General features: G+C 43.7%; 1 protein-coding gene across 1 annotated transcript in view; it reads left to right on the top strand.

The window, feature by feature from the left end:
• Positions 1-25,582, top strand: part of LOC126484322 (monocarboxylate transporter 12-like) — a 192,601-nt gene that overhangs the window by 139,353 nt on the left and 27,666 nt on the right. Inside the window, exon 4 of the mRNA XM_050107764.1 lies at positions 15,301-15,444. Coding sequence (XP_049963721.1) covers positions 15,301-15,444 — 144 coding nt within the window. The remainder of the gene's footprint in view (positions 1-15,300; positions 15,445-25,582) is intronic.

Raw genomic sequence — 25,582 nt, 5'->3', positions numbered from 1 at the left:
CTGAGTGCACTCGGCCCTTGTAATTGAGGAGCTGCTTGATTGAGAAGTAGCGGCTCCGATCTCGGAAACTGACATACGGCCAGGAAAGCGGTGTGCTGACCACATGCCCCTCCATATCCGTAACCAGTGACGCCTGTGGGTTGAGGATGACACGGCGGCCGGTCGGTGCCGTTGGGCCTTCATGGTGTGTTCGGGTGGAGTTTAGTTTAGTGAGCGTTTTTTTTTTTCAGTAGAAGAGATGCGTTTCACGCTAGCGAAGATGACAAGTGCTCATAAATTTTAAGTGTGGGAACGCACATACATTGCCTGACAAAAAAAGGGAAGCGCCCAGAAGACGTACTCTGATGTCAGTGCAACTTTGTGCACGCACACACTATTGGAGGGTTTGAAAGCGATATGACTTGCAATTTTCTGTGACAAGAAGAATGGCGACCTGATTGGAATACCCTGACAGGGTATGTAAGGGTGTGTGAATGATGTCGGATGTTAAATAATCACTGTGAAGGATACGGAGCTACACCGTGCTACTGTGAGACACCGTTATCAACATCCACAGTGTTTGAGAGGGACCTCCTTGTCGGTCTCCATTTGGACGGCTGGTCGAATCGTGCAATATCCAGATTTGTAGAGCACTCGAATGTCACTGTGTCCAGATAGTGGACTGCCTGGGAACGTCACAGCAGGCATACCCGTTACCTACTTTCTTGTCGACCGCACCTGGCGACAACAAGGGAGGATCGGCATATTGTGAACCAAGCACATAGTAACCCATTCATATCTATACCTACAATCTGAAAACAAGTAACGGACTCACCGCAACATTCCATCTCACCATGCAGCGTTTGTCGGATTCTAGTAGCAGCAGCACAAGGGAATCATCGTCCCATGCATGGACTGCTGCCAACACAGCAACACAGACTGTGGGACACAGTTGTCGATACGGCATATTTTAACTGAGTGTGTTTTATATGCGGGTTTGAGGGAAGATTTCAGTTTCCCACCAGACCTACCCTCTCTTTTAACTAATAATGAGGCGAGTGTCACTAGAGTTTTACGTTTTTGTGTGATGTCTGGCCTTCTTCCCAAAATATTGGGATTGAAGTCTTAATGTGCTGTCCAGTGGTTTGGTCACCCATTATTTGTAAGTGGTCACTCAGCCACCGTTACTTATTTTTCCCTGTTTGTACTGATATTTTATTTTTAGTTTTATCTCCCTGTTTTGATGTGCTGTGTCCAATCTTGCAATTTGAACAATACCACTTCTCTCACGATTCGGCTCTGAATTGAACTTTTGGGAACGGGTGCTGATAACCTCGCTGTTGTGCGCCCTAAAACACTAATCATCATCATCATCATCAGCAACACAGACGGCTGCGTTTGGAGTGGTGCCGTAACTGGGAAGCATGGACTGCTGATCTGTGGCGTCGCATTGCTTTCAGCTAAAAATGGCGCTTCTGCTCTACACCGGACGACCATCGTCGGCGACTATAACAGTGATCTTGGGAAAGGTGTTGACGTTTGATGTTTGATTTGTGGAGCGCTCAACTGCGCGGTCAGCAGCGCCCATACAAGGTCCCGATTTTGACACAGTCCAGTTTTTACACAGCCCAATGTAGCCATTGTCACGAATGATGATGAAATGACGAGGACAACACAAACACCCAGTCCCCCGGCAGAGAAAATCCCCAACCCGGCCGGGAATCGATCCCGGGACCCCGTGGTCCAGAGGCAGCAACGATACTCACTAGACCAGGAGCTGTGGACGACCTTTGGAAAGATCCCATTCTTCTGCAGAGCCGCAACGGTTGTAAGTTCCCCACTAAACGGTTCTGTATGACATTTAGTCCAAATTTACCTTCCATTCCATAAAAAAAATCTACGTACTACAAAAACTATGAACTGTTATTCAGCTTATATTCGTATGGTAACCTTTGACAAAGTAGCACAAAATTTAAACTGAACTGTAATTGGTCTGAATAAAACTTTTCTTGACAATAAATGCGCAAATGAATTAAAACAACTATCTCGCCCTAATCAAAATTTTCTCTTATCTCGCGTCCTACCAACATTGTACCAGTTTTGTCGAAAGCACAACAGCCAGCAGCAAGTAGGCAGCGACTAAGCTAGATTTCTGTTTTTTAAATTAAACTACCAAAGAACAATCCAACTGTTGCATACCAATAGTACAAGGTGATAATAAACAGTGGTATGGGGAGAGTAATCATTCATACGAAATTACATTCCAAGACAACGATTTTAGAATGAAGTATGTCTTCAGAAAGACAGAGTAAAATTTCACATCATCTTCACACACAAGACTGATCTGAACAATATTCATGCTTGACAAAGTGATCAATGATTTGAAAGGTGTACAATGTTAACAAAGAATTTCTGCAAAAATCAAACAGCTTAATCAGTTGATATGTTAGTGCATGACTCAGGGAAGTGGGGTGGTCTTTCTCTCAGCTGTGAGCAAGTTAACTATCTGGCAATAATTATTACGGCAGACTTACTGTAAAGTGCTGCAGTCTTGCCTCAATCTTCCTGCCTTCAAAATTAGTAACATTATTAACATTTATGTTCTTTTCTCCTTCTCATACATACACTACTGGCCATTGAAATTGCTACACCAAGAAGAAATGCAGATGATAAACGGGTATTCATTGGACAAATATATTATACTAGAACTGACATGTGATTACATTTTCAAGCAACTGAGAAATCAGTACCCAGAACAACCACATCTGGCCGTAATAATAACGGCCTTGATATGCCTGGGCATTGAGTCAAACAGAGCTTGGATGGCGTGTACAGGTACAGCTGCCCATGCAGCTTCAATACGATACCACAGATCATCAAGAATAGTGACTGGCGTACTGTGACGAGCCAGTTGCTCGGCCACCATTGACCAGACGTTTTAAATTGGTGAGAGATCTGGGGAATGTGTTGGCCAGGGCAGCAGTCGAACATTTTCTGTATCCAGAAAGACCTGTACTGGACCTGAAGCATGCGGCCGTGCATTATCCTGCTGAAATGTAGGATTTCGCAGGGATCGAATGAAGGGTAGAGCCACGGGTCGTAACACATCTGAAATGTAACATCCACTGTTCAAAGTGCCGCCAATGCGAACAAGAGGTAACCGAGACGTGTAACCAATGGCACCCCATACCATCACGCCAGTACTTTCAAAATGTGTGTGAAATATCATGGGACTTAACTGCTAAGGTCATCAGTCTCTAAGCTTACACACTAATTAACCTAAATTATCCTAAGGACAAACACACACACCCATGCCCGAGGGAGGGCTCGAACCTCCGCTGGGACCAGCCACACAGTCCATGACGCCAGTACGGCGATGACCAATACACGCTTCCAATGTGCGTTCACCGCGATGTCGCCAAATACGGATGCGACCGTCATGATACTGTAAACAGAACCTAGATTCATCCGAAAAAATGACGTATTGCCATTCGTGCACCCAGGTTCGTCGTTGAGTACACTATCGCAGGCGCTCCTGCGTGTGATGCGCTGTTATGGGTAGCCTCAGCCATGGTCTCCGAGCTGATAGTCCATGGTGCTGCAAACGTCGTCGAACTGTTCGTGCAGATGGTTGTTGTCTTGCAAACGTCCCCATCTGTTGACTCAGGGATCGAGACGTGGCTGCACGATCCGTTACAGCCATGCGGATAAGATGCCTCTCATCTCGACTGCTAGTGATACGAGGCCATTGGGATCCAGCACGGCGTTCTGTATTACCCTCCTGAACCCACCGATTCCATATTCTGCTAACAGTCATTGGATCTCGACCAACGCGAGCAGAAATGTAGCGATACGATAAACCACAATCTCGATTGGCTACAATCCGACCTTGATCAAAATCGGAAACGTGATGGTACGCATTTCTCCTCCTTACACGAGGCATCATAACAGCGTTTCACCAGGCAACGCCAGTCAACTGCTGTTTGTGTATGAGAAATCGGTTGGAAACTTTCCTCATTTCAGCACGTTGTAGGTGTCGCCACCGGCGACAACCTTGCTCTGAAAAGCTAATAATTTGCACATCACAGCATCTTCTTCCTGTCGGTTAAATTTCGCGTCTGTAGCACATCATCTTCGTGGTGTGTCAATTTTAATGGTCAGTAGTGTATATCATATTCATCCTTGCTGTCCTTTATAATAAATTTTTCTTCGTCTAACAGATACAGTCACAAGTCAACACAGCATTGAATACTGTACAGCCATCACCTGCCACATTTCAACTAAGAATGTATCAGACTACGCAGACTTTACCACAACAACACCAAAGATTGTGCAACAGTAACGTAACTTGCTCTCGCTCTCTCACTCTCTCTCTCTCTCTCTCTGTCTGATGTCCACATCGATGACTTACAAAATACACCTCACATGGTGTTACTCCTGGTGTCATCGTGAGGGGGGCAGTCGAGTCCAACTTCTGATAAAGGTGGTACTCTTTAAGGGAACCCTGGTGGGGCAACGGTGCGCCACACACATTCAGCGTCCGCAAGTATTTCTTCTCATGTAACACCATCGTGGTGTCATTTTTCGAAAGGAAATGCTCGTCCACCAAGCACGTTTCTCTACATACTATCCTTGCGATGTTGAGGTACTCCCGAAGTCAGGAAGATCCCCAGATCTGCCACCGATAGAAAACGTGTGTGTCCAGCTCGGACGTCAATTACGTTCCTGTGCCAGTGTCCAGCATATCAAAGATCAGTTACCACAGCTCAGCGTTATCTTGGCTGAGGAGAGTATACAATAGGTTTATGACACCCTTTACAATCGAATCGGTGCATTCCTCCAGGCCAGAAGGCAGGGGCGGCTCCTGTATAGGTTTGCAGGTTTTCGCTACCCCCAAGGAATAATTTTGTTCAACTGTCTTTGCCTTTGAGCGTTCTATACTAGTGGAGAAGTAGCGCTCTGTTTATCTCTTTTGAAATGCCCGGGCTCCAAACGCCGAACGCAGCGGAGTTGGACGGAATGTGCCCACAGCGACAGGGGGCTGCACTGTGGCTGCAAACGCAGACTTGGGTGTCTCAGAGGGGGTGCGGGGTGCGGGGGCAACGCTAGGCAACACTGTACTCGAATGAGGGCCTTGTGTGTATAAACACCTCACCCGCGCCAACCTGCCAGCCGCAGGAAGAGGGCCCGAACTCTTCTGAAGCGAAACGGAACTATCCGATCTTCGAACACAGTGGGATTCTCGCGCCACCTTACCAGTTCAGGTGTAGCTGCGAGCGAACTATTTCCTGTGCGTTGTGTTAGTTATTTTAGCGTGTGCTGGCACCTGAATTTTGAGGCTCAAGTGACAAGTGAATACGTGAAATAATGAATCAGGTAATTTCATAGCTCTCTGAACCCTTCAGTTCATGGAAGTTTGCAGAAAAATTAGAAATTAAGAGGCTAGGTAGGCCGACTCCTGCTTTAACAATTTCGCACACCGTTAAAACGAAAAGCCGCCAATTCAATAGGAAATTTAACACTGAATTGTACAACAAGCATGAATGGCTGTGTGGCTGTGACATGAAAAATTCCCTATTTTGTTTTCCTTGTTTATTTTTTGGAGGAGATCTTTCATGGTCTAAGCGCGGTGTCTGTGACATTCAGCACCTCCATGACAAAATTAGAAAACACGAACTTTCTTCAGACTATATAAATAACGTTTTTAATGTGGCAAATCTAGGCAATGTAAATATAGCTACCCAATTAGACAGTGCATACAGAAGGTCCGTGGCATTACACAACCAAAAAGTTACCGATAATAGGTACATATTGAATCTAATTATTAACTGTATTCGATTCTGTGGTGCGTCGGAATTGCCCTTAGAGTACATACTGGTGTTTTTCGTTCCTTCACATTAATTTTAGTGCAGAAAATTCAACAGGTTTACACGAGTAGAATGAAAGAGGGAAAACTGAAGATGGCGCAGCGATGTGTAATCTACTGCGGGAGGCAAAAGAAGTCAAGTTGTGAGGCAATAAAAAGAGTGAAATTCACTGGACACCTACTTGCAGCTTCTCTCTTTCTACCAGAGAAATTCGCAACTTACTCTTCCAGTTTTCCAGAAACTTCTTTCAGAGCTGCTATTGAACGCTACTCTATTTTGGAAGCAAAGAAACTTCGAACAGAACTCTCTGTTATTTATGGAAGAGAGGAGTTCAAAAGTATATGTGGAGCTTTCAGATCTCTGAATTACATAACAGACAATCTATGTAAAACACTGAGGGAATCTGTAAAACTCCTGAAAGCGATAATTACAATTCCACTGACCACATCAGAAGCAGAACGTTGTTTTTCTTCGTTGAAACGCGTCAAAACCCTCTTGCGGAGTGCTAAGGACCAAGAAAGACTGTCAGCACTCGCGAAGCTCTCTATTGAACGAGACCTCGTTTTAGGAATTGCAGACTTCAATCAAAGAGTGATGGAATGATTTGCAAATACGAAGGAAAGAAGAATAGAATGTGAGGTGTATTTTGTAAGAAATCGATGTGCACATCAGAGAGAGAGAGAGAGGGAGAGGGAAAGCGAGCGAGTTACGTTACTGTTGCACAATCTTTGGTATTGTTGTGGCAAAATTTTTGCTTCTGCGTAGTCTGATACATTCTCAGTTGAAATGTGGCAGGTGATGGCTGTACAGTATTCAGTGCTCTGCTGACTTGTGATTGTTAGATGAAGAAAAATTTATTATAAAGGACAGCAAGGATGAATATGGTGTACACTACTGGCCATTAAAATTGCTACACCACGAAGATGACGTACTACAGACGCGAAATTTAACCGACAGGAAGAAGATGCTGTGATGTCCAAATGATTAGCTTTTCAGAGCAAGGTTGGCGCCAGTGGGGACATCTACAACGTGCTGACATGAGGAAAGTTTCCAACCGATTTCTCATACGCAAACAGCATACGACCGCCGTTGCCTGGTAATAAGTTGTTGTGATGCTTCGTGTGAGGAGGGGAAAATGCCTACCATCACGTTTCCGACTTTGATAAAGGTCGGATTGTAGCCTGTCGCGATTTCGCGCATTGCTGCTAGCATTGGTCGAGACCCAATCATTGTTAGCAGAATATGGAATCGGTGGGCTCAGGAGGGTAATAAGGAACGCCGTGCTGGATCCCAATGGCCTCGTATCACTAGCAGTCGTGATGACAGCCATCTTATCCGCATGGATATAACGGATCGTGCAGCCACGTCTCGATCCCTGAGTCAACAGATGGGGACGTTTGCAAGACAACAGCCATCTACACGAACAGTTCGACGACGTTTGTAGCAGCATGGACTATCAACTCGGAGACCATGGCTGCGGTTACCCTTGACGCTGCATCACAGACAGGAGCGCCTGCGATGGAGTAGGGCTACTCAACGACGAACCTGGGTGCACGAATGTCAATACGTCATTTTTTCGTATGAATCCAGGTTCTGTTTACAGCATCATGATGGTCGCATCCGTGTTTGGCGACATTGCGGTGAACGCACATTGGAAGCGTGTATTCGTCATCGCCATACTGGCGTATCACCCGGCTTGATAATATGGGGTGCCATTGGTTACACGTCTCGATCACCTCTTGTTCGCATTGACGGCACTTTGAACAGTAGACGTAACATTTCAGATGTGTTACGGCTCTACCCTTCATTAGATCCCTGTGAAACCAGCCGGCCCGGGTGGCCGAGCAGTTCTCGGTGCTACAAGTGATCACCACCACATTCAAATTCAGAGATAAAATTGAACGGCGTTAACATCAATCCCGCTAAAAAAATGTTAGTACGGCATGCCTACCCCTTTTTGAGTACATAGAGGTGCAGTTGATTGTAATTCCCTTTATACTGCAAAAGTAATACTTTTTTCTGTGTACACCCTTTGGTTTTATTATGAGAAGATGCAGGAGTGACACGAGCGGGCGACTCTTTATATCAGGCATTACAAAAACATGATCAGTGTACTGATTTTCTGTCTTTTGTTGATGTTTTGCTTCGTGAGGAAAATGCACCACCATCTTCTTTCGTCACGAGCCGCCACTGCCAGAAGGTGTGCAACATTATACTGATAAGTGGACTCATACTGGCGAGGTCTTTGCAAATTTTATTCGATTCTGTAATCACATACCATCTCTACCGGAAAGGTCTCATTTTTATTTTTCCTCCCCTTCTCGTGTTTCACTTTATTTTTTATTAGTAGGTGTATGAATGAGATTCACGCTGCAGAATCGATGAATTCAGCATGGAATATGATGATTTCATCGACCGTGGACTATCATTACATGTTAAACCCCAGTTACTATTGAGCAGAGGTAGATGTTTCTTCCATTCCACATGAAAAAAATAATCTCGAAATGCTATTTGTATTTCATATGCAACACTGTACAATCTGAAAGCATTAACTGTGAAGTGTTATACGAGCACATTAGACGTTGCAGCAACCGTCAAATTACGTGCCATAGTCAATTAATTTCGGAACGTCAAAATAATTATTATGAATAACAAGAGGAGATCTGTTCCTTACAGAACTATAAAGAGAAGCTGCAAGACGTAAAAATATTCTTTTTTACAAAGTCATGTCTTACACATCGATGGAGAAACAATTCTGAAAGATGAAATAATGCTGAATGACTAACTATGGTTTTTTATTTTTTTTATACAAAAAATACTATACCCATAAACAAACTTTAAAAATGAATTAAGAATCCTTCCTTTATTTAAATATTTTTTTAGAGAATCGTAGCATATAACAGATCCCGAAGAAAGTTGCCACACCTGAGTGACACAATACCGTACACTATTACTTATTATTGCAGAATTCATAAAAAATAAATTACCGCCATCAGAACCTTCTCCGTCATTTTGTATAGGTACGTCATACAGGCTGCCTGATATTGGTTCCATCTGAACATTTCCTTACGTGTCAGTGTAAGTTCAGTGCCCTTCATACTAACAGCTCATACAATTTGCTCCTGCGTAAAAGCGGACTTTTGAATAACCGTGCTCAGTTGTACGTGAAGCAAATAGGAAGCAACGATTCAATAGAAGGATACTGTAACAGCGCCTTTTGTAGCCCATATTGAAATATTTCGTCAGTTTCGGCGTTACGTTAACTTGGAGAGCAGAGAATATCGACTGTACAGGGAAGGAGGGCCACGCTCCTTTGACTCGACTTAGAGCTTCACAGAAATGCTGGAAAATCTGAAGACACAGCCGCTTTGAAGAAAGGCAGCTCATATGCCCGTCAAACCTTCTTGATTTCCCTAAACATCTGTCTCTCGAGTCCCAAGAAGTAGTCCAAATAATAACAGGTAGCACAGATTAATTCCTGGTATGCTCCTCCACGATAAACGTGGCGTAATAAATCATACCCTCCACCATGAATTTCACAGGGAATCTTCCAATTATATACGCAGCTACAAAAATCTGAGACCAGCATGTCTATAGCGAATTATTTTCCAAATCTACTTGCTGCTTATATTGGACGATTTGTTTGGACGGAGTGTGTACTTATATTAGTTTTGCGTTTCTTCTTCTTATTACGACAAGCCAGAAAAAGAGAAGACGTAGCTTTAAAACTTTTATGTAAACTGCTCTGACGTGGTGCATGGAACGGCTTCAATTTTAAGAACGAGGTAATTCAGTATCAACCCTTCAGCAAGTGCTTCTAGAGGTGAATCGTTGGAGATATTAATGGGTTTCCTTGGTTTAAAATACTCAGGAGGCAGACACGATCGCCGCATACATGGATGAGCCAAAACATTATGACCATATACTTAATAGCTTGTCCGCCCATCTTTGGAATGAAATACATCACTGATTCTGTGTATCGGGCATCCATCAGTTTGTTGATAGGTTTGTGGTGGTATGTGGCATTATATGTCTACGCACAGATTCGCATAGATAACGGGCCGCTGATTTGCGTATGCGGTGATGGCGCTCGATAGCGACCAGATGGGTTCCATACGATTTACATCAGGCGAATTTGGTCACCGACACATCAACGTGAGTTCACTACAACCACTGTGGCGCGGTTCTGGCTCCGAGACACGGACAACTATACTGCTGAGAGACGACATCGCCGTCAGAAAAGGCATCAACCATGATGGGATGCAGGTGGTTCGATTACTGTCCCAGGTCCCATGCTAGCGTAGGAGAATGTTTCCCATAGAACAATACTGCTCCCACCAGCCTGCGTCCGTGGTACGCTGCACGTGTGGAGCCGCCGTTCACCTCGTTTGTTTAGACGACCATCGACATAGTGCAGCGCAAATGTGATTCACCCGAAGCGCCGACACGTTTCCGTTGATCGGCGGTCGCATTCCAATGGTCCTGTGCCCACTGCAGTCATCACTGACGACATCATTGGGTCGACATGTGAACACGTAGCAGTGGTCTGTTGCGGAGCTCCACATTCAACAATGCACGATGAGCGGTTTGCTCTGAAACACTTGGGAGTGCACCATCATTGTGCTCTTTCGGCAGAGATGCCATGATCACCATCTATCCCACTTTACAAAGCAGACAAGCCTCCGGAAGTTACCTTTTTTGTAGAGTCGTGGACGTCCAACCATTTAGCGCCTAGTGGTAGTTTCACTGCCCTACCTCTTCCCGTAGACGCTCACGACAGTAGCACGTGAACATTCGACCAGATTCGCCGTTTTAGAGACTGTCATTCACAGGCTCTGTATAATAACACTCTGCTCTTTGTTAAAGTAGCTTAACTCAGTGGATTTTTCCATTTGCAGCCCTTATCTTCGTTAAGGTGATCTCTCGTCCGTTTCTGCTGCGCTTGCATTCTTTTGTTACCACGTCACGAGCCCGTAACGCCACCAGGCGGCAGTGGACAGTGGACAATGTGGACAGTGGACAATGTTATGGCTTATCAGTGTATGTTGGTTACCGTTCCTCGTACTTTCGCAGGCAGCGTATCGGTTTTAGCCAAACTGGAGTCCATGTAACAAGAAAGATTGTTGTGTCAGAGGCGTAGACATAAACTGAAATCCTCCAGTACAACGGTAGTGCAACGATTGGCAATCATGGCAGCTATCTTTACAACTAACAAAAAAAATTCCGCAGTGAATAGTAATATGGCCCCAAAATTACACCAAGCTGACCTGTGTAAATAAAATTTGTGTCCAGAAGCACGGTGTTTGTGTTAAAGGAAGACGGTGATAACTTTTCTTCCAGAGTCTCACACACTGAAGTACAGTAATATTTGTAAAGGCTTTAAGCTGCTTGTATGCCACAGCTATCACTGTGAATTTTTATGTAGAGAGCGGTCTGGACGTTTCAGTTGCTGCCGTCAACAGATCAGAAATAGTGTAACTGACACTGAATTTTGTATTACGAGCTCTAAGTTTTGATCTGATCACGGCAGAAGCCGAACCGTTGTAACTGGTGAACATATATTAAGCGACCTAGAAGGTCGTTGAATATTTTTTGACAGTGCAGCTACTTGTCATAGGGAACTGAATTGCAACGATTACTATATTAGTATGTGAAAAAGACTCCTATGTAGTTGTAATACTTAACAAAGTGGTCCTTTGTTTCATTTCAAAGGGAGTCCTTGCTCTTCACTCTTGTGACTTTCACTAAACTTCTACGCAGTTCACGAACATTATTTACCACTGAAAAGTTTCACTGTATTATTTCTATTAATTCTGTAACCCACTTAGTCAAAATTCGTAAATAATTTCAATGCTTAGCTAGAAGTTTTCAGCAGTAGGACACCTCTAATTCGTGCATGAATTCCGACACTACATCACTTTATCATTCATGGCATAAAATTCCACGACATCATCAAAGTATCAAAATATGTTCAAGGCCCTATGATGTGGCCTTTGGATTTTGTGCATGACATTTTTCCAAAACTTCTTTAAGTATAAAACTCATTCTTTTTACATTAAAGAGAACATAAAACGGAAATATAAGCTAATTTTATTATCATACGACATAAAATTTGTATTACATCCCGAACTAATAATGTTTTCGATGACCGCAGTTAAGGCGCTCGTCATGTTAAATTTATTTTTCTTTTCTCCCTTCCGTTTTGGCCACAAGGGACATAATGGCAGTTACTTCTTATTTGTCCTTTTGTTTTATCCGAATATTCTGGCATATTTTCACGCCTCTTTTCTTTCTTCAGAGCATTTCAAGTATGTTGGCCTACTACTTTTGCCTTGTAATCCTTCTAAATTTAACACTTTACTTCTGAAAATATGTCTTTTTGATGCAGCTTCTTCCACTTTTATACGCCAATATTTTCAACAACTCGGATCCAGATTGTTTACGATTTCCTTCCCCAGTGAGAGCACTTGAAATTCAGTCCCGTCAGTCTGTTTGCATTCTTCCCACACGAAGCACAAACAAATGATCTTATTTTTCTTGTTGTTAGTATAATTTTTTATACGATTACATATATTGAATTACTGCTTCTTAATTTCAAGGCTTACTTCCATCTCATTGGACTTGTAATTCTTATAATATTTCTAGTCAGTCTAATTTAAAGTTTAGTGTTGGACACCACTTGCTTAGAGACATTCTGATTTCACTACCATGTTGTGATGCATTATTTTTGAACAATTTGATATGTTTTATTATAATTTTTTTTTATTTCCATATTCCTCGTCCATTATGTGCATTCTTTCAGTCATGACAGATTTTTGTAACCAATTAACTAGCTTATCTTTCATCGATACGTGAACTTATTGTCATTTTCTATATGACCATAGTCTATCCGCATACAATTAGCTTTCTTCATACTGCTAGCCATAAATATGGCCTTCTCTGTAGAGATTCCTAAACGCGATTTATAGGCAGTGTGTTCTAAGAGATTACCTGTATTTCTGCATCTACTACATTTTCAGATAGTACAGCAAAACTTCCTGCAAACCCCAGGCAGTTTAGATCAAAAAAGTGTTTTTTCTTCCCAGTTTTATTGATGATACTTGATATTCTTTCAGTTTTTCTAATACACAGTTGATGAGGTCTGGAAGCCATCACCTTGCCTTACATCTGTATCTGTAACGTACTCGCGAACCCGGTAGTAGTTTGCAACTGGTAAATATGTATGGAACAAAGTATACATATTAATCTGTCGCCCCCTTTTTTCTCTATGTTCTCGTGCCCTCTCTCTTTGTCCATCTCGCCCATTCACCCTCTCTCTGTGCATCACCCCTTGCCCCTCTGTCCTTCTACTCCTCCCCCATCTCTATGGCCATTCCCCCTATCCCCCCCCCCCCCCCACCACCACCACCCATCGGTCATGTTACTCCTCTGTCTGATCTTGAGCCTTGTTTGTTGTTACTACGACGGAACCTTGATTGAGAGCTGAAGTCACTTAAAATGAGTGAATAAATCGATACGTATCGTTGTTATACGGGGTATGAGGCAGACTTCAGCTGTTGGATCTGTGAGGATAATATCTTCGATGATAGTATTTAAGATAGTTTTAATTTGTGGATGGGTACGATTGAGATTCCGTAATAGTATTCTAATCATAGGCCAATAAACCATAAAATTCCTCTCTTCTGTTTTCTGAAAACCACCAGCAAGAAAGAAGCAGAACAGTACTTTGTTGTGTATGCAATTTTTGTTTGAAAATATATCTGAGGAGAGAGAATATCTATTGGAGAAAAAAATCTGTCTAATGGTTTACGTGCTCTAGGATCGAATTTGAAATTAAATACGATAAAGAAATCGAAACCATACATTTTTCACTGCACTGCAAAACATTTTCTTTCCCGCAGTTGGTTTTAAAAGTGAAACGTCCCCTTAGAAAAATGACTGTGCTGGTAAACCTCTACGTTATTTGATTTTCAAACAGGTGAGTAAAACTGAACTTACTCAGAGATTTCTCTCTTTACTTATTCTGATCAACAGTAAACTGACACAATTTTTTTTTTTTTTTTTTTTTTTTTTTTTTTTTTGCAACGCAATCTGACTTTCAATAATCCCTACAAAAGAATGACCCTGACTAACAATAACCTATACCTTTCGTGAATCACTTACCTCACAAAAATCTTAGTTACTCAAACTACTGCAATACAGCGTGCGCCAATACTACCAGCTGAATAAAAGATTCTAACTACTGGCGGCACTAACTACCGATAGGCATAGTTAGCAAATGAAAGGTTTTGATGGAGAACAAACAATGTATTTACCTTAATAGTGTTCAAAAGTCATAATATATATATCAGTTCATGACATCCAGTCTTACAAACTTCCTTTTTCTGACGGACACACGTCCAGATCGTCCGTTCTCAAAACTTTGCCATCTCTCTCCACAACTACCACTGCTGGCGGCTCACCTCCAACTGCGCAACGCTACGCGCTGTTCACATCCAGCTGCCCAACATTACAACAGCAAATATTCCAACAATACAAATCAGCCACAGACTGCACACAGCACAGTCAGGGATTTTCATACAGAGCGCTACGTGGCGTTACCAACATAAAAACCTAAACAGCCTACTTACAAAAGATAACATGTGCTTTGTCGTTTAAAAACTATATTTCCTGTGTTTGTCCGAATGTTTGTAAGAGTATCGCGTAAAAATTTGAGGTAAACCGGTGAAGAATTTTTAAAGATTTTTGGAAACTATGTTAAACAACAACGTGTCCAGTTATATATGCGTAGTAATATTGGTGAAAAAATCGTTGACCTGTGACAAGTGACAGAATCAGAGTTCACGACTGACTGAAGCCGCCTCTGTAGATGAAGTCGCTGACGCACGTCCTTGCTGTGGTTCTCGGCCACCTGGAGGTGGAAGAAATATTCACCTTCCCTGTCTGGGCGGCAGTGGGCTGCTCAAAGTTCTTCATCACCAGACTTTGCGCCAAGTTTCAGGATGAAGTTCCTACCCCCTCTGCGGTGCTTTAAGTGAGCATGTGACTGATGGTGGGAACCGTTCGTCGGACTGGGTCGTCAGTCTCGGTCACCCTATTGGTTGTACGCGAGGAGCCACGTGCCGCCACAGGGTTTCATCCTCTCCCTTCGCTTATCTTTATATGACAGCTCGCTATACGCGCACCGATAAACCGTCACCTACACTGAACAGATACACTTATGACACAACTGTTATAAATCACGGGGAAAGGGTCCACTGAACGATGAGGAGGGAAACCGTTTCCGATTAGGTGGGCTTCCTTCGGGGTCTCTCCCGGTCAGTAACACCACAAGTCTGTCTAGCACATTCACATGCATACTAACTGCACTTGTCGGGTCGGGAAACCGTGGTGCTCAGAATGTACGTGGGGAACTTTGGGCCCCGATGTACTCATGCGCTCCTTCTTCTTGCAGGACTCTTCACGGGCCCGCTGCTCAAGAAGTACACGATGCGTCAGGTGGCCATAGCTGGGGGAGTCTTGGTTTCTACGGGGCTCATCCTCACCAGCTTCGCCAATTCCCTTTGGCACATGATCGTCACCTACAGTATTATTGCAGGTAAGTCTAATTTTAACGCAGAGCGCTACGTGACGTTGTTGTTGTTGTTGTGGTCTTCAGTCCTGAGACTGGTTTGATGCAGCTCTCCATGCTACTCTATCCTGTGCCAGCTCCTTCATCTCCCAGTACCTACTGCAGCCTACATCCTTCTGAATCTGCTTAGTGTATTCATCTCTTGGTCTCCCTCTACGATTTTTACCCTCCACGCTGCCCTCCAATACTAAATTGGTGATCCCTTGATGCCTCAGAACATGTCCTGCCAACCGATCCCTTCTTCTGGTCAAGTTGTGCCACAAACTTCTCTTCACCCCAATCCTATTCAGTACCTCCTCATTAGTTATGTGATCTATCCATCTAATCTTCAGCATTCTTCTGTAGCACCACATTGCGAAAGCTTCTATTCTCTTCTTGTCCAAACTATTTACCGTCCATGTTTCACTTCCATACATGGCTGCACTCCATACAAATACTTTCAGAAATGACTTCCTCACACTTAAATCTATACTCGATGTTAACAAATTTCTCTTCTTCAGAAACGCTTTCCTTGCCATTGCCAGTCTACATTTTATATCCTCTCTACTTCGACCATCATCAGTTATTTTGTTCCCCAAATAGCAAAACTCCTTTACTACTTTAAGAGTCTCATTTCCTAATCTAATACACTCAACATCACCCGACTTAATTCGACTACATTCCATTATCCTCGTTTTGCTTTTGTTGATGTTCATCTTATATCCTCCCTTCAAGACACCATCCATTCCGTTCAACTACTCTTCCAAGTCCTTTGCTGTCTCTGACAGAATTACAATGTCATCGGCGAACCTCAAAGTTTTTATTTCTTCTCCCTGGATTTTAATACCTACTCCAAATTTTTCTTTTGTTTCCTTTACTGATTGCTCAATGTACAGATTGAATAACATCGGGGAGAGGCTACAACACTGTCTTACTCCCTTCCCAACCACTGCTTCCCTTTCATGTCCCTCGACTCTTATAACTGCCATCTGGTTTCTGTACAAATTGTAAATAGCCTTTCGCTCCCTGTATTTTACCCCTGCCACCTTTAGAATTTGAAAGAGAGTGCTCCAGTCAACATTGTCAAAAGCTTTCTCTAAGTCTACAAATGCTAGAAATGTAGGTTTGCCTTTCGTTAATCTTTCTTCTAAGATAAGTCGTAAGGTCAGTATTGCCTCACGTGTTCCAACATTTCTACGGAATCCAAACTGATCTCCCCCGAGGTCGGCTTCTACTACTTTTTCCATTCGTCTGTAAAGAATTCGTGTTAGTACTTTGCAGCTGTGGCTTATTAAACTGATTGTTCGGTAATTCTCACATCTGTCAACACCTGCTTTCTTTGGAATTGGAATTGTTATATTCTTCTTGAAATCTGAGGGTATTTCGCCAGTTTCATACATCTTACTCACCAGATGGTAGAGTTACCCACATAAAAACCAAAACAGCCTATTTACACGTTGTTTTATCAAACAAAGGCGTGGCAAAAGTCACCGGATACCTCTTCACATCAGGCAGGACCTCTTTTTTTTCCCAGCCTAGTGTAGCAACTCGACGTGGCGTGCACTGAGCTAGTCCTCGGAAATCCCCTGAACAAATAATGAGGTTCGATGCGATATTGTGAGGTATCCCGTGACTTAGCGTATATTGGCTTTACTTGGGTTCTTGTTGAAGCGTTATAATTATTTCAAAATAAAACTCACTACCAATGTTTCGCCAACGAAACAGATTTCATAAAGCTACAATAAAATAGGAACGTCCATACAAGAAAATAACGCACAGATTTCGTAACGCTATAATAAATTAGGAGGATCTACAAAGTGACCATAGAACGAGGAACGTACGACATCTGAATTAAACGTTCGGGGAGTGCAGGGATAAAGCTCGTTTACGTACATATAGTGGATGTTGTGGACTGGTAAGACAGCCAATCCACTGTGACGGGTAGGCGAAAGGCACGCGTTTAAGCTCACGCAGGCTGGCGTGAGGTCTGGAACAGGTAAAGTAATTATACTAGCAAAGAAGGTACGTAGCTTCTGAAATACTTAACTTTAATCCATAATTGGTGAACATCGGTCTGACGGTACATGCATCACAAGATAAATAGCAAATGATAATGGCGCCTTGCTAGGTCGTAGCAAATGACGTAGCTGAAGGCTATGCTAAACTGTCGTCTCGGCAAATGAGATTGTATGTAGACAGTGAACCATCGGTAACAAAGTCGGCTGTACAACTGGGGCGAGTGCTAGGAAGTCTCTCTAGACCTGCCGTGTGGCGGCGCTCGGTCTGCAATCACTGATAGTGGCGACACGCGGGACCGACGTATACTAACGGACCGCGGCCGATTTAAAGGCTACCACCTAGCAAATGGGCGTCTGGCGGTGACACCACAGTGGATATTTTCGGCAGGCTAAAACCTAACAGTACTGACAGTAACATATTTTCCAATACCCCTACTCTGTACGGTTTTACATAGAACAGCTACAAACGCAGAAGAGCTACTGCCGTACGTACCCCTAGGAGCACCCCATGCTTTTGCAGTGTTCCTAAATTTTCCTTCAATATGACTGTTCATTACCACAACTCTGCCTCAGTACACATTTACCTTAGCGTATTGGTGCAGACCAGGATCGTAAATTTGCCATCACCCTGTGCCCTCGTTTCATCTTGATTTATCTGACGTTCACAACTTCTAATCGCAAAGAAATCATCGGACATACCAGTCACTGGGCTTGTTACTTTCATTTCTAGAGTGGAGTGTTCGGAGCAGTGGTGCAGTTGAAACCTGAAAAAGACTGCAAGCGGATGGCGAATGATGTGCCACGTCGGCTTAGAAGCCCACTTTTCATGTCACGAAAGGTAAGCGTGTTGTTTCCGGGTAGTATCACAGCATGTCAATGCGCCGAGCGTATTACCTCGGCACTCGTCTTAGCTATTGCCGTCGTTTTTAGATTTTTGTGGAATGATACGCACCTGGCTAGCGACCTGCGCGCCCCCTGTTGTCCAAGCATGGCAGGTACCTATCTGCTCCATACAGTTACATCTGCGCTTATATTCCAGAAGCTAAGCGCTGTCTAAAGCAAACAGTACTTGTACGACTGCAGCTTCCCCCTTCCCTGTTGCATTCGCAAAAGGCGTGACGTTGACCAGCAGTCGTCTAAGCGAACAACAATGGATCTTTCTGCCTATTTATGCGCAAAGCATTGTAGTTGTTTATGTTGGAGGTCAACTGTGAGTCCTGTGCGAATTGTCGACCCTACAGAGATCTCATAGTATTTCATTATGACTTTTTTTTCACGTTGTTACTTCCCTGCGCAGAACACCGTGTTCTGCGAACAACATCAAGAACCCAGAATGCATCGCTGAGTCTGCAGCGGAGTATGCGCGCAGTCCACCGCACAATGAAGGATTCAGTAAGGAAACGCCGCCTTAGGCTGTGTCTAAGGCATTTCTCCTCAGTTTCTTTCTTCTCCCACTATGTAAGCATAAGAGCTTCTGGAAATTTTGGAAGGTAGGAGAGATGTACAAGCAGAAGTAAAGCTGTGAAGGCGAATCATGAGTTCGGCGGCGACAGCGTTGCCTACGAAACTAAACGTTCCAAGTTATCCACCTCAAGCAACTTAAAACATTATGAAAATAACTATTCATCAGTTCATTTATTCAGGGTCTAATAAAACGATACCAACATCGATGGACAGTGTGTGGAGCAGCTCATCTGTTACCGTCATTCGTATAAGACTAGTTACGAGTTCGGTACAAGTTGAGAGTTCAGCGCACATCACGAACTTCCGATTAACAGTCTTTACACAAAGAATGAACATTGTGAAAGACTGCAAATCCGTGAATAAGGCCCACGTCCGTCACACCACAAAGAGAAATTCAGCCACAGCCAAATACGAAACGTATTCCGAGCTCACAGTTAAGGTAGTCAACAAGAGGGCATCCGGCGGGTTGGTTGTAAGAATGTAGATTGGAAAGGGCACCGGCTTGTCTTCGCTGCGTAGGCAGCTTTACCCCGCTTTGGAAGCTATGGGGTCACGCCATGTGATTTGGAAGGGGGAGGGCGGAAGAGGGGAAGAGGTGGGGGGGGGGGGGGGGAAGAGAGCTAGTCTCCTGCCCGTTGCAGTGTGATCCTAAAGCACACTCCATTGACATAAGGCAGAAAAACCATTCAGTGTTTCTTCTGGCTGTTCTTGAGGTTTACTGAGTTCTTTGAAATTCATTGCGAATCTGGCAGAATGTAGCTCTAAATTTTCTTCTTTGCTGCAAAATAAGGAAACGAACTTTTGCTCATGGTCTTCCGGTAGTGTTCTTGCTTCCCTCGCACGGGGTTCCGGGTTCGATTCCCGGCGTGGTCAGGGATATTCTCTGCCTCAGGATGACTGGCTGTTGTTGTGTCGCCTTCGTGATCATCATTCATCCCCATTACGGTCGGAGGAAGGCAATGGCAAACCATCTCCGCTAGGAACTTGCCTATGCGGCGGTGCGGATCTCGGGCACCGTCCCCTACGCCCCTCGGAGTATGGGACCTCATCATCATCAATCTCTATCTTTAGATCAATGTTTTCCAAACTTTTCCTCATGGCGACACCCTTCTAATATTTACGATTTCACAAGACTCCCGTTCATTAATATTAATAAAAGCGATTCTGTTGTAACAATTGATATTTCAATGAAATAATAATTTTGATACAGAGCGAGTCAAAAAGGATTTTACAACAATGATATAGAATCGGTAGATGCATCATTTTGTAGCAAAGAGCCTCAAGTTCGATTCATGTAGTACATCAGTACCTCATTCCGCCACCAGGAGCGCCAGTGTAATGTACGTTTAAAATGGCTAATTCCGCTGGTGCGGAGTGTGCTCCCTGTGGGTTTAGGTTTCATGAGACGAACTCGGCAACAACTGTTCGGCTTAAATTTCGTACTGAATACGCTAAACAAACTCCAAGCAGGTCTACAATTTACTCTTGGCAGAAGCACTTTGTTGAGACAGGTTGTTCACTGCGAAATGACAAATCACCACGTCGCCTGCGAGTATATGGTTATGCGAGACTGACTGTTGTGGTTGGCAGGAGAGCCAACACCGGGTTACAAGAGGAAGCCGAAAGGCACGCGTTTTAGCTCACGCAGGCTGGCGTCTGGGACAGGACAGGGAAAGTAGACTTTAGAAAAAACGGACGTAGCTGGTGGAATACCTAACTTTAATCCATAAATGGTGAACGTCGGTCTTGACGGTACAATATTACAGTATCAATAGTAACTGGTACTGGCGCCTTGCTAGGTCGTAGCAAATGACGTAGCTGAAGGCTACACTAACTATCGTCTCGGCAAATGAGAGCGTATTTTGTCAGTGAACCATCGCTAGCAAAGTCGGTTGTACAACTGGGGCGAGTGCTATGAAGTCTCTCTAGACCTGCCGTGTGGCGGCGCTCGGTCTGCAATCACTGATAGTGGCGACACGCGGGTCGGACGTATACTAACGGACCGCGGCCGATTTAAAGGCTACCACCTAGCAAGTGTGGTGTCTCGCGGTGACACCACACTGACGTTCCGCAATAAAACTGCGTAGACATTTATACCTGAAACCATACAGATTCACAATGGCGCAGCACATTAGCGATGCAGATAAGGTTGCTCGTGGGGAATTCTGCGCGGAAATGTTGCATCGGATAGAGAACGACGAGACATTACTGAACACATTAATCTGCGGTCATGAGTAACATTTCATATCAGTGTCGTGGTGAACACCTACAAGTGTAGAATATGAGACAACGAAAATTCACATGCAACCCTGGAATACGTTCGTGAAAGCTCCAAAGTTGATATGTTTTGCGCCCTTAGGAAATTGAAAGTGTACAGCCCTTTCCTCATGACCGAGTGAGTTGGCGCAGTGGCTAGCACACTGGACTCGCATTCGAGAGAATGACGGTTCAAACCCGTATCCGGCAGTCCTGATTTAGGTTTTCCTTGATTTCCCTAAATTCCGGGATGGCTCCTTGGAAAGGGTACAGCCGACTTCCTTCCCCATCCTTCCCTAATCCGAAGGGCCCGATGAACTAGCTGCTTGGTCCCCTCCAACAAATCAACCAACCAATCTTCTTCATGGAGAAAACTGTCACTGGTGTTGTGTATGTGGATATGTGTGAAAACATTTTAAATTTCACAGGTCGATGAAGATGACCGAGATAGGATCGTTTATTGTCAGCAAGACGGTGCGACCAACTCGTTTCCTCACAGAAGTTCGAGGTTTCCTCGATAATCGCCTCCCAGGTCGGTAGACTGGCCTCGAAGGAGCAATCGCATAGCCACCTCGCTCCCCTTTCCTGATACCATTGGAGTTCTTTCTCTGGGGTTTCGTTAAAGACCGTGTGTTTATTTCTACACTACTAAACAATTTAGCCGACCTGAGAAATCGAATCTACTGCGCCACTGAAAGGAGAGTGGAAAGAAATTGATTACTGGGCGGGATGTTTACCGCGTCACAAGTGGTAGTCACATGGAACCAAAATGACAACTGACGCCGGCCTGTGTGGCCGAGCGGTTCTAGGCGCTTCAGTCTGGAACCGCACGACCGGTACGGTCGCAGGTTCGAATCCTGCCTCGGGCATGGATGTGTGTGATGTCCTTAGGTTAGTTAGGTTTAAGTTGTTCTAAGTTCTAGGGGACTGATGACCTCAGATGTTAAGTCCCATAGTGCTCAGAGCCATTTTTTTGACAAGTGACACTTTTATGTGAAACTTATTGTTTGCTACAAATTGACATATCTACCGATTATGTAAATTTCTGTATAATTCCAAAGTTATAAAGTCCATCTTGACTCACCCTATATTTCATTTTTAAGCACAAAATTGCGCAGATAGACTGCTTTCAAAAGTTATTATGAATTCAACGACTCATATGGGATTGACGAGCATTACAAATAAGTCTTATATTAGCTCAGTGCTGGACCAACTGTCACGGATTTCCTCATACAACTTTCTCAAACTTCCACGTTAAACTATTTGTGTATTGGTCATAAGAGGAAATGCAATTTCACACGAATATGTTGTAGACAACTACAGCAAAACTTTGCATGCTCTTTAACTCAGGTAGAAGTAGGGTGACTGAATAGAAATCCTGAAGTTGCACAAATCTGTTTCTTAGTAGTTAAGTTTTAAAGTGGGGTTGTTCTCCAGGCCTGTCAGATCCTCTTCTTTATCAAGTCAAAGTTCCCAAATACTGGAAAGTGCGAAAGGATTTCTTTTCCAGTCACACTGATTTGTATCTAGTGTTGGGAAATTTCCATCCTCTCTTCCAGCCCCACTAAATGATCAAGAATTGATGGATGTATTTTGTTATTAGCTGCACTTGTTTAATACGTGCTCTGTGGTTACACTGAACTAAGAGAAGGATGTTCTGTATTACTTTGTCACAAGTTTTCCATTTGTTTCACGTTCTGAATTTACCTGTCTCGTGATAACCTTGATACTACTAAATGTGTGTGAATTCCTAAGGGACCAAACTAGACTTACACACTACTTAAACTAACTTAACACTAAGGACAACACTCACACCCATGCCCGAGGGAGGACTCGAACCTCTGGCGGGAGGGGCCGCACGATTAGTGACATGGCGCCTCTAACTGCGCGGCCACTTGAAGAGTCTAACTGATTGTCTCTAAACTCCGCGCGGCTGATACTACTACACGAGATGTCAGGGCGTCGGGACACATTGTTTGAAAAGCTTTACTCTAGATTTTGGAGCCGCCATGTGAGGAAATCATTGTTTTTAGTCGTATTTGGACAGATTCCGTTGCGATAGGTTGCCGTAAATGAATTAGGTTCTAATCAGGTGATAAATGACATCATTCTTGCACGCGTAAAATCTAAGAATTGAAATACATTTACAATCAAATCTTACCTTTTGTTATAAAATTTCTCCTTTGCGATGACTGTGGATCAGAACGTAGGTACATTCATGTACATAGTGCATGGGGGCTTAATTAAAAAGAAAAGACTAATATTAATGAATAAATGCAATAATTTTACAAGCTGTGTGACCGGTTACGAAGTCTCGTAACCGGTTGGCCCTGACTATTATTAGCACGCAATCTGACTGCATAAAGTAAAAATAAAGAATGAGAAGGAATTTCCGTTAACACAATTGATTAATTAAGTCCCCTGCAACTATGCAACTATAAAAACTACGAAACAACAAAGCACAAGTGTAGCTGTTCTGTGTGTGGTAGTGTGACTCAACGTACATGTATCTAAAAAATGGTTCAAATGGCTCTGAGCACTATGGGACTTAACATCTATGGTCATCAGTCCCCTAGAACTTAGAACTACTTAAACCTAACTAACCTAAGGACATCACACAACACCCAGCCATCACGAGGCAGAAAAGTACATGTACCTGGCTTGGTTCTTTCTCAATACGACAAAATGTTTTAAACGCCATTTACAATGAACTAACTGAAAAACCAGAAATACTATAATTGCACACAGAAACCAGAAATACTATAATTGCACATAGAAACCAGAAATACTATAATTGCACACAGAAACCAGAATTACAAGTCTAATAAATGAACACGAGCCAGATGCTTTGTTGACTGTACCTGTGAGCAAGAGGGACTGTTATTAAAGAAAACTTTAACACCTTTTTACATCATTATACATTGACGAAAATATTCCATAATCACCGGCTTCATAAATCAAATCCCATCTCCTTTCTCAACTATATTCTGACTATTGCATCTTCTTCGATCTATACATTACACCAACCGAACAGTACAACATTTCAGTCAACACTCAGATCGTCTACTCTCTCGCCCAACAGAACAACTGCCCTCAACATCCTCTGAACTACTACTGCGCCAGTGGAGGCAGCGGAATAATAATCTTTGGCGCAATCTCTGGCGCTGTGACTCAGTGTAGCCACCTTTCAATAGACAGAACCAGCCTAAAACTTGTGTTGAAATAGATTGTCGTTGGGAATACAAATCGGAGCACTGTTTAATAGAAACTCTTTCTCGTAACTCTGTTCGTTCTATAGAATACGCTGGTAGCACTATTCAAAGGCCGGCCGTGGTGACCGTGCGGTTCTAGGCACTTCAGTCCGGAACCGCGTGACTGCTACGGTCGCAGGTTCGAATCATGCCTCGGGCATGGATGTGTGTGATGTCCTTAGGTTACTTAGGGTTAAGTAGTTCTAAGTTCTAGGGGACTGATGACCTCAGATGTTGAGTCCCATAGCGCTCTGAGCCATTTGAACCATTTGAACTATTCAAAGACAAAGTCCACAAACATATGCAAGGACCTACACATTAACTTGAAGAGTCTACCTGATTGTCTCTAAGTAGAGCACTTGCCCGCGAAAGGCAAAGGTCCCGAGTTCGAGTCTCGATCCGGTACACAGTTTTAATCTGCCAGAAAGTTTCTGTTTGTCTCTAAACCCATTGCCGCCAGACATGGTACCCTTCTCGCTGCTTGCTGTGGACTAGGCATTGACTAGACCATGGCATGATGTAGAACTGACTCCGTGTTTGTGCGTCGATCCATTTAAAGACAGGCCGCTGACTGTGGTGCGGAGAACTTCCATCGGTGAGCAACTTTGTGGTATCGACAGCAGACGCCAATGCTACGTATATAGACTATAACGCAGCTTCTGTACTCCTCTCGCCAAGGCGTGCCGAGTAGGGCCAAACATAAATTTCTGTTACTCTCTGTCTAAACTGTCATTGGGCGCTCTTTTGCTCCAACCGTTGTGAAGATCAAAACCCTTCATCTACGTCTACGTGATTACTCTGCTATTCACAATAAAGTGCCTGGCAGAAGGTTCAGTGAACCACCTTCAAGCTGTCTCTCTACCGTTCCACTCTCGAACGGTACGCGCCGCGCGGGATTAGCCGAGCGGTCTCAGGCGCTGCAGTCATGGACGGTGCGACTGGTCCCGGCGGAGGTTCAAGTCCTCCCTCGGGCATGGGTGTGCGTGTTTGTCCTTAGCATAATTTTTTTTTTTTTTGACGGTTTGGACCGTACGCGGGAAAAACGAGCACTTAAATTTTTCTGTGCGAGCCCTGATTGCTCTTATTTTATCGTGATTATCATTTCTACCTGTGTAGGTGGGTGCCAACAGAATGTTT

The sequence above is a fragment of the Schistocerca serialis genome, chromosome 6 (assembly GCF_023864345.2).
Source record: "Schistocerca serialis cubense isolate TAMUIC-IGC-003099 chromosome 6, iqSchSeri2.2, whole genome shotgun sequence".
Classification (NCBI taxonomy): Eukaryota; Metazoa; Arthropoda; class Insecta; order Orthoptera; family Acrididae; genus Schistocerca; species Schistocerca serialis.
Note: the sequence above shows the minus strand (reverse complement) of the source record. Positions and strands in the feature narration are given on the sequence as shown.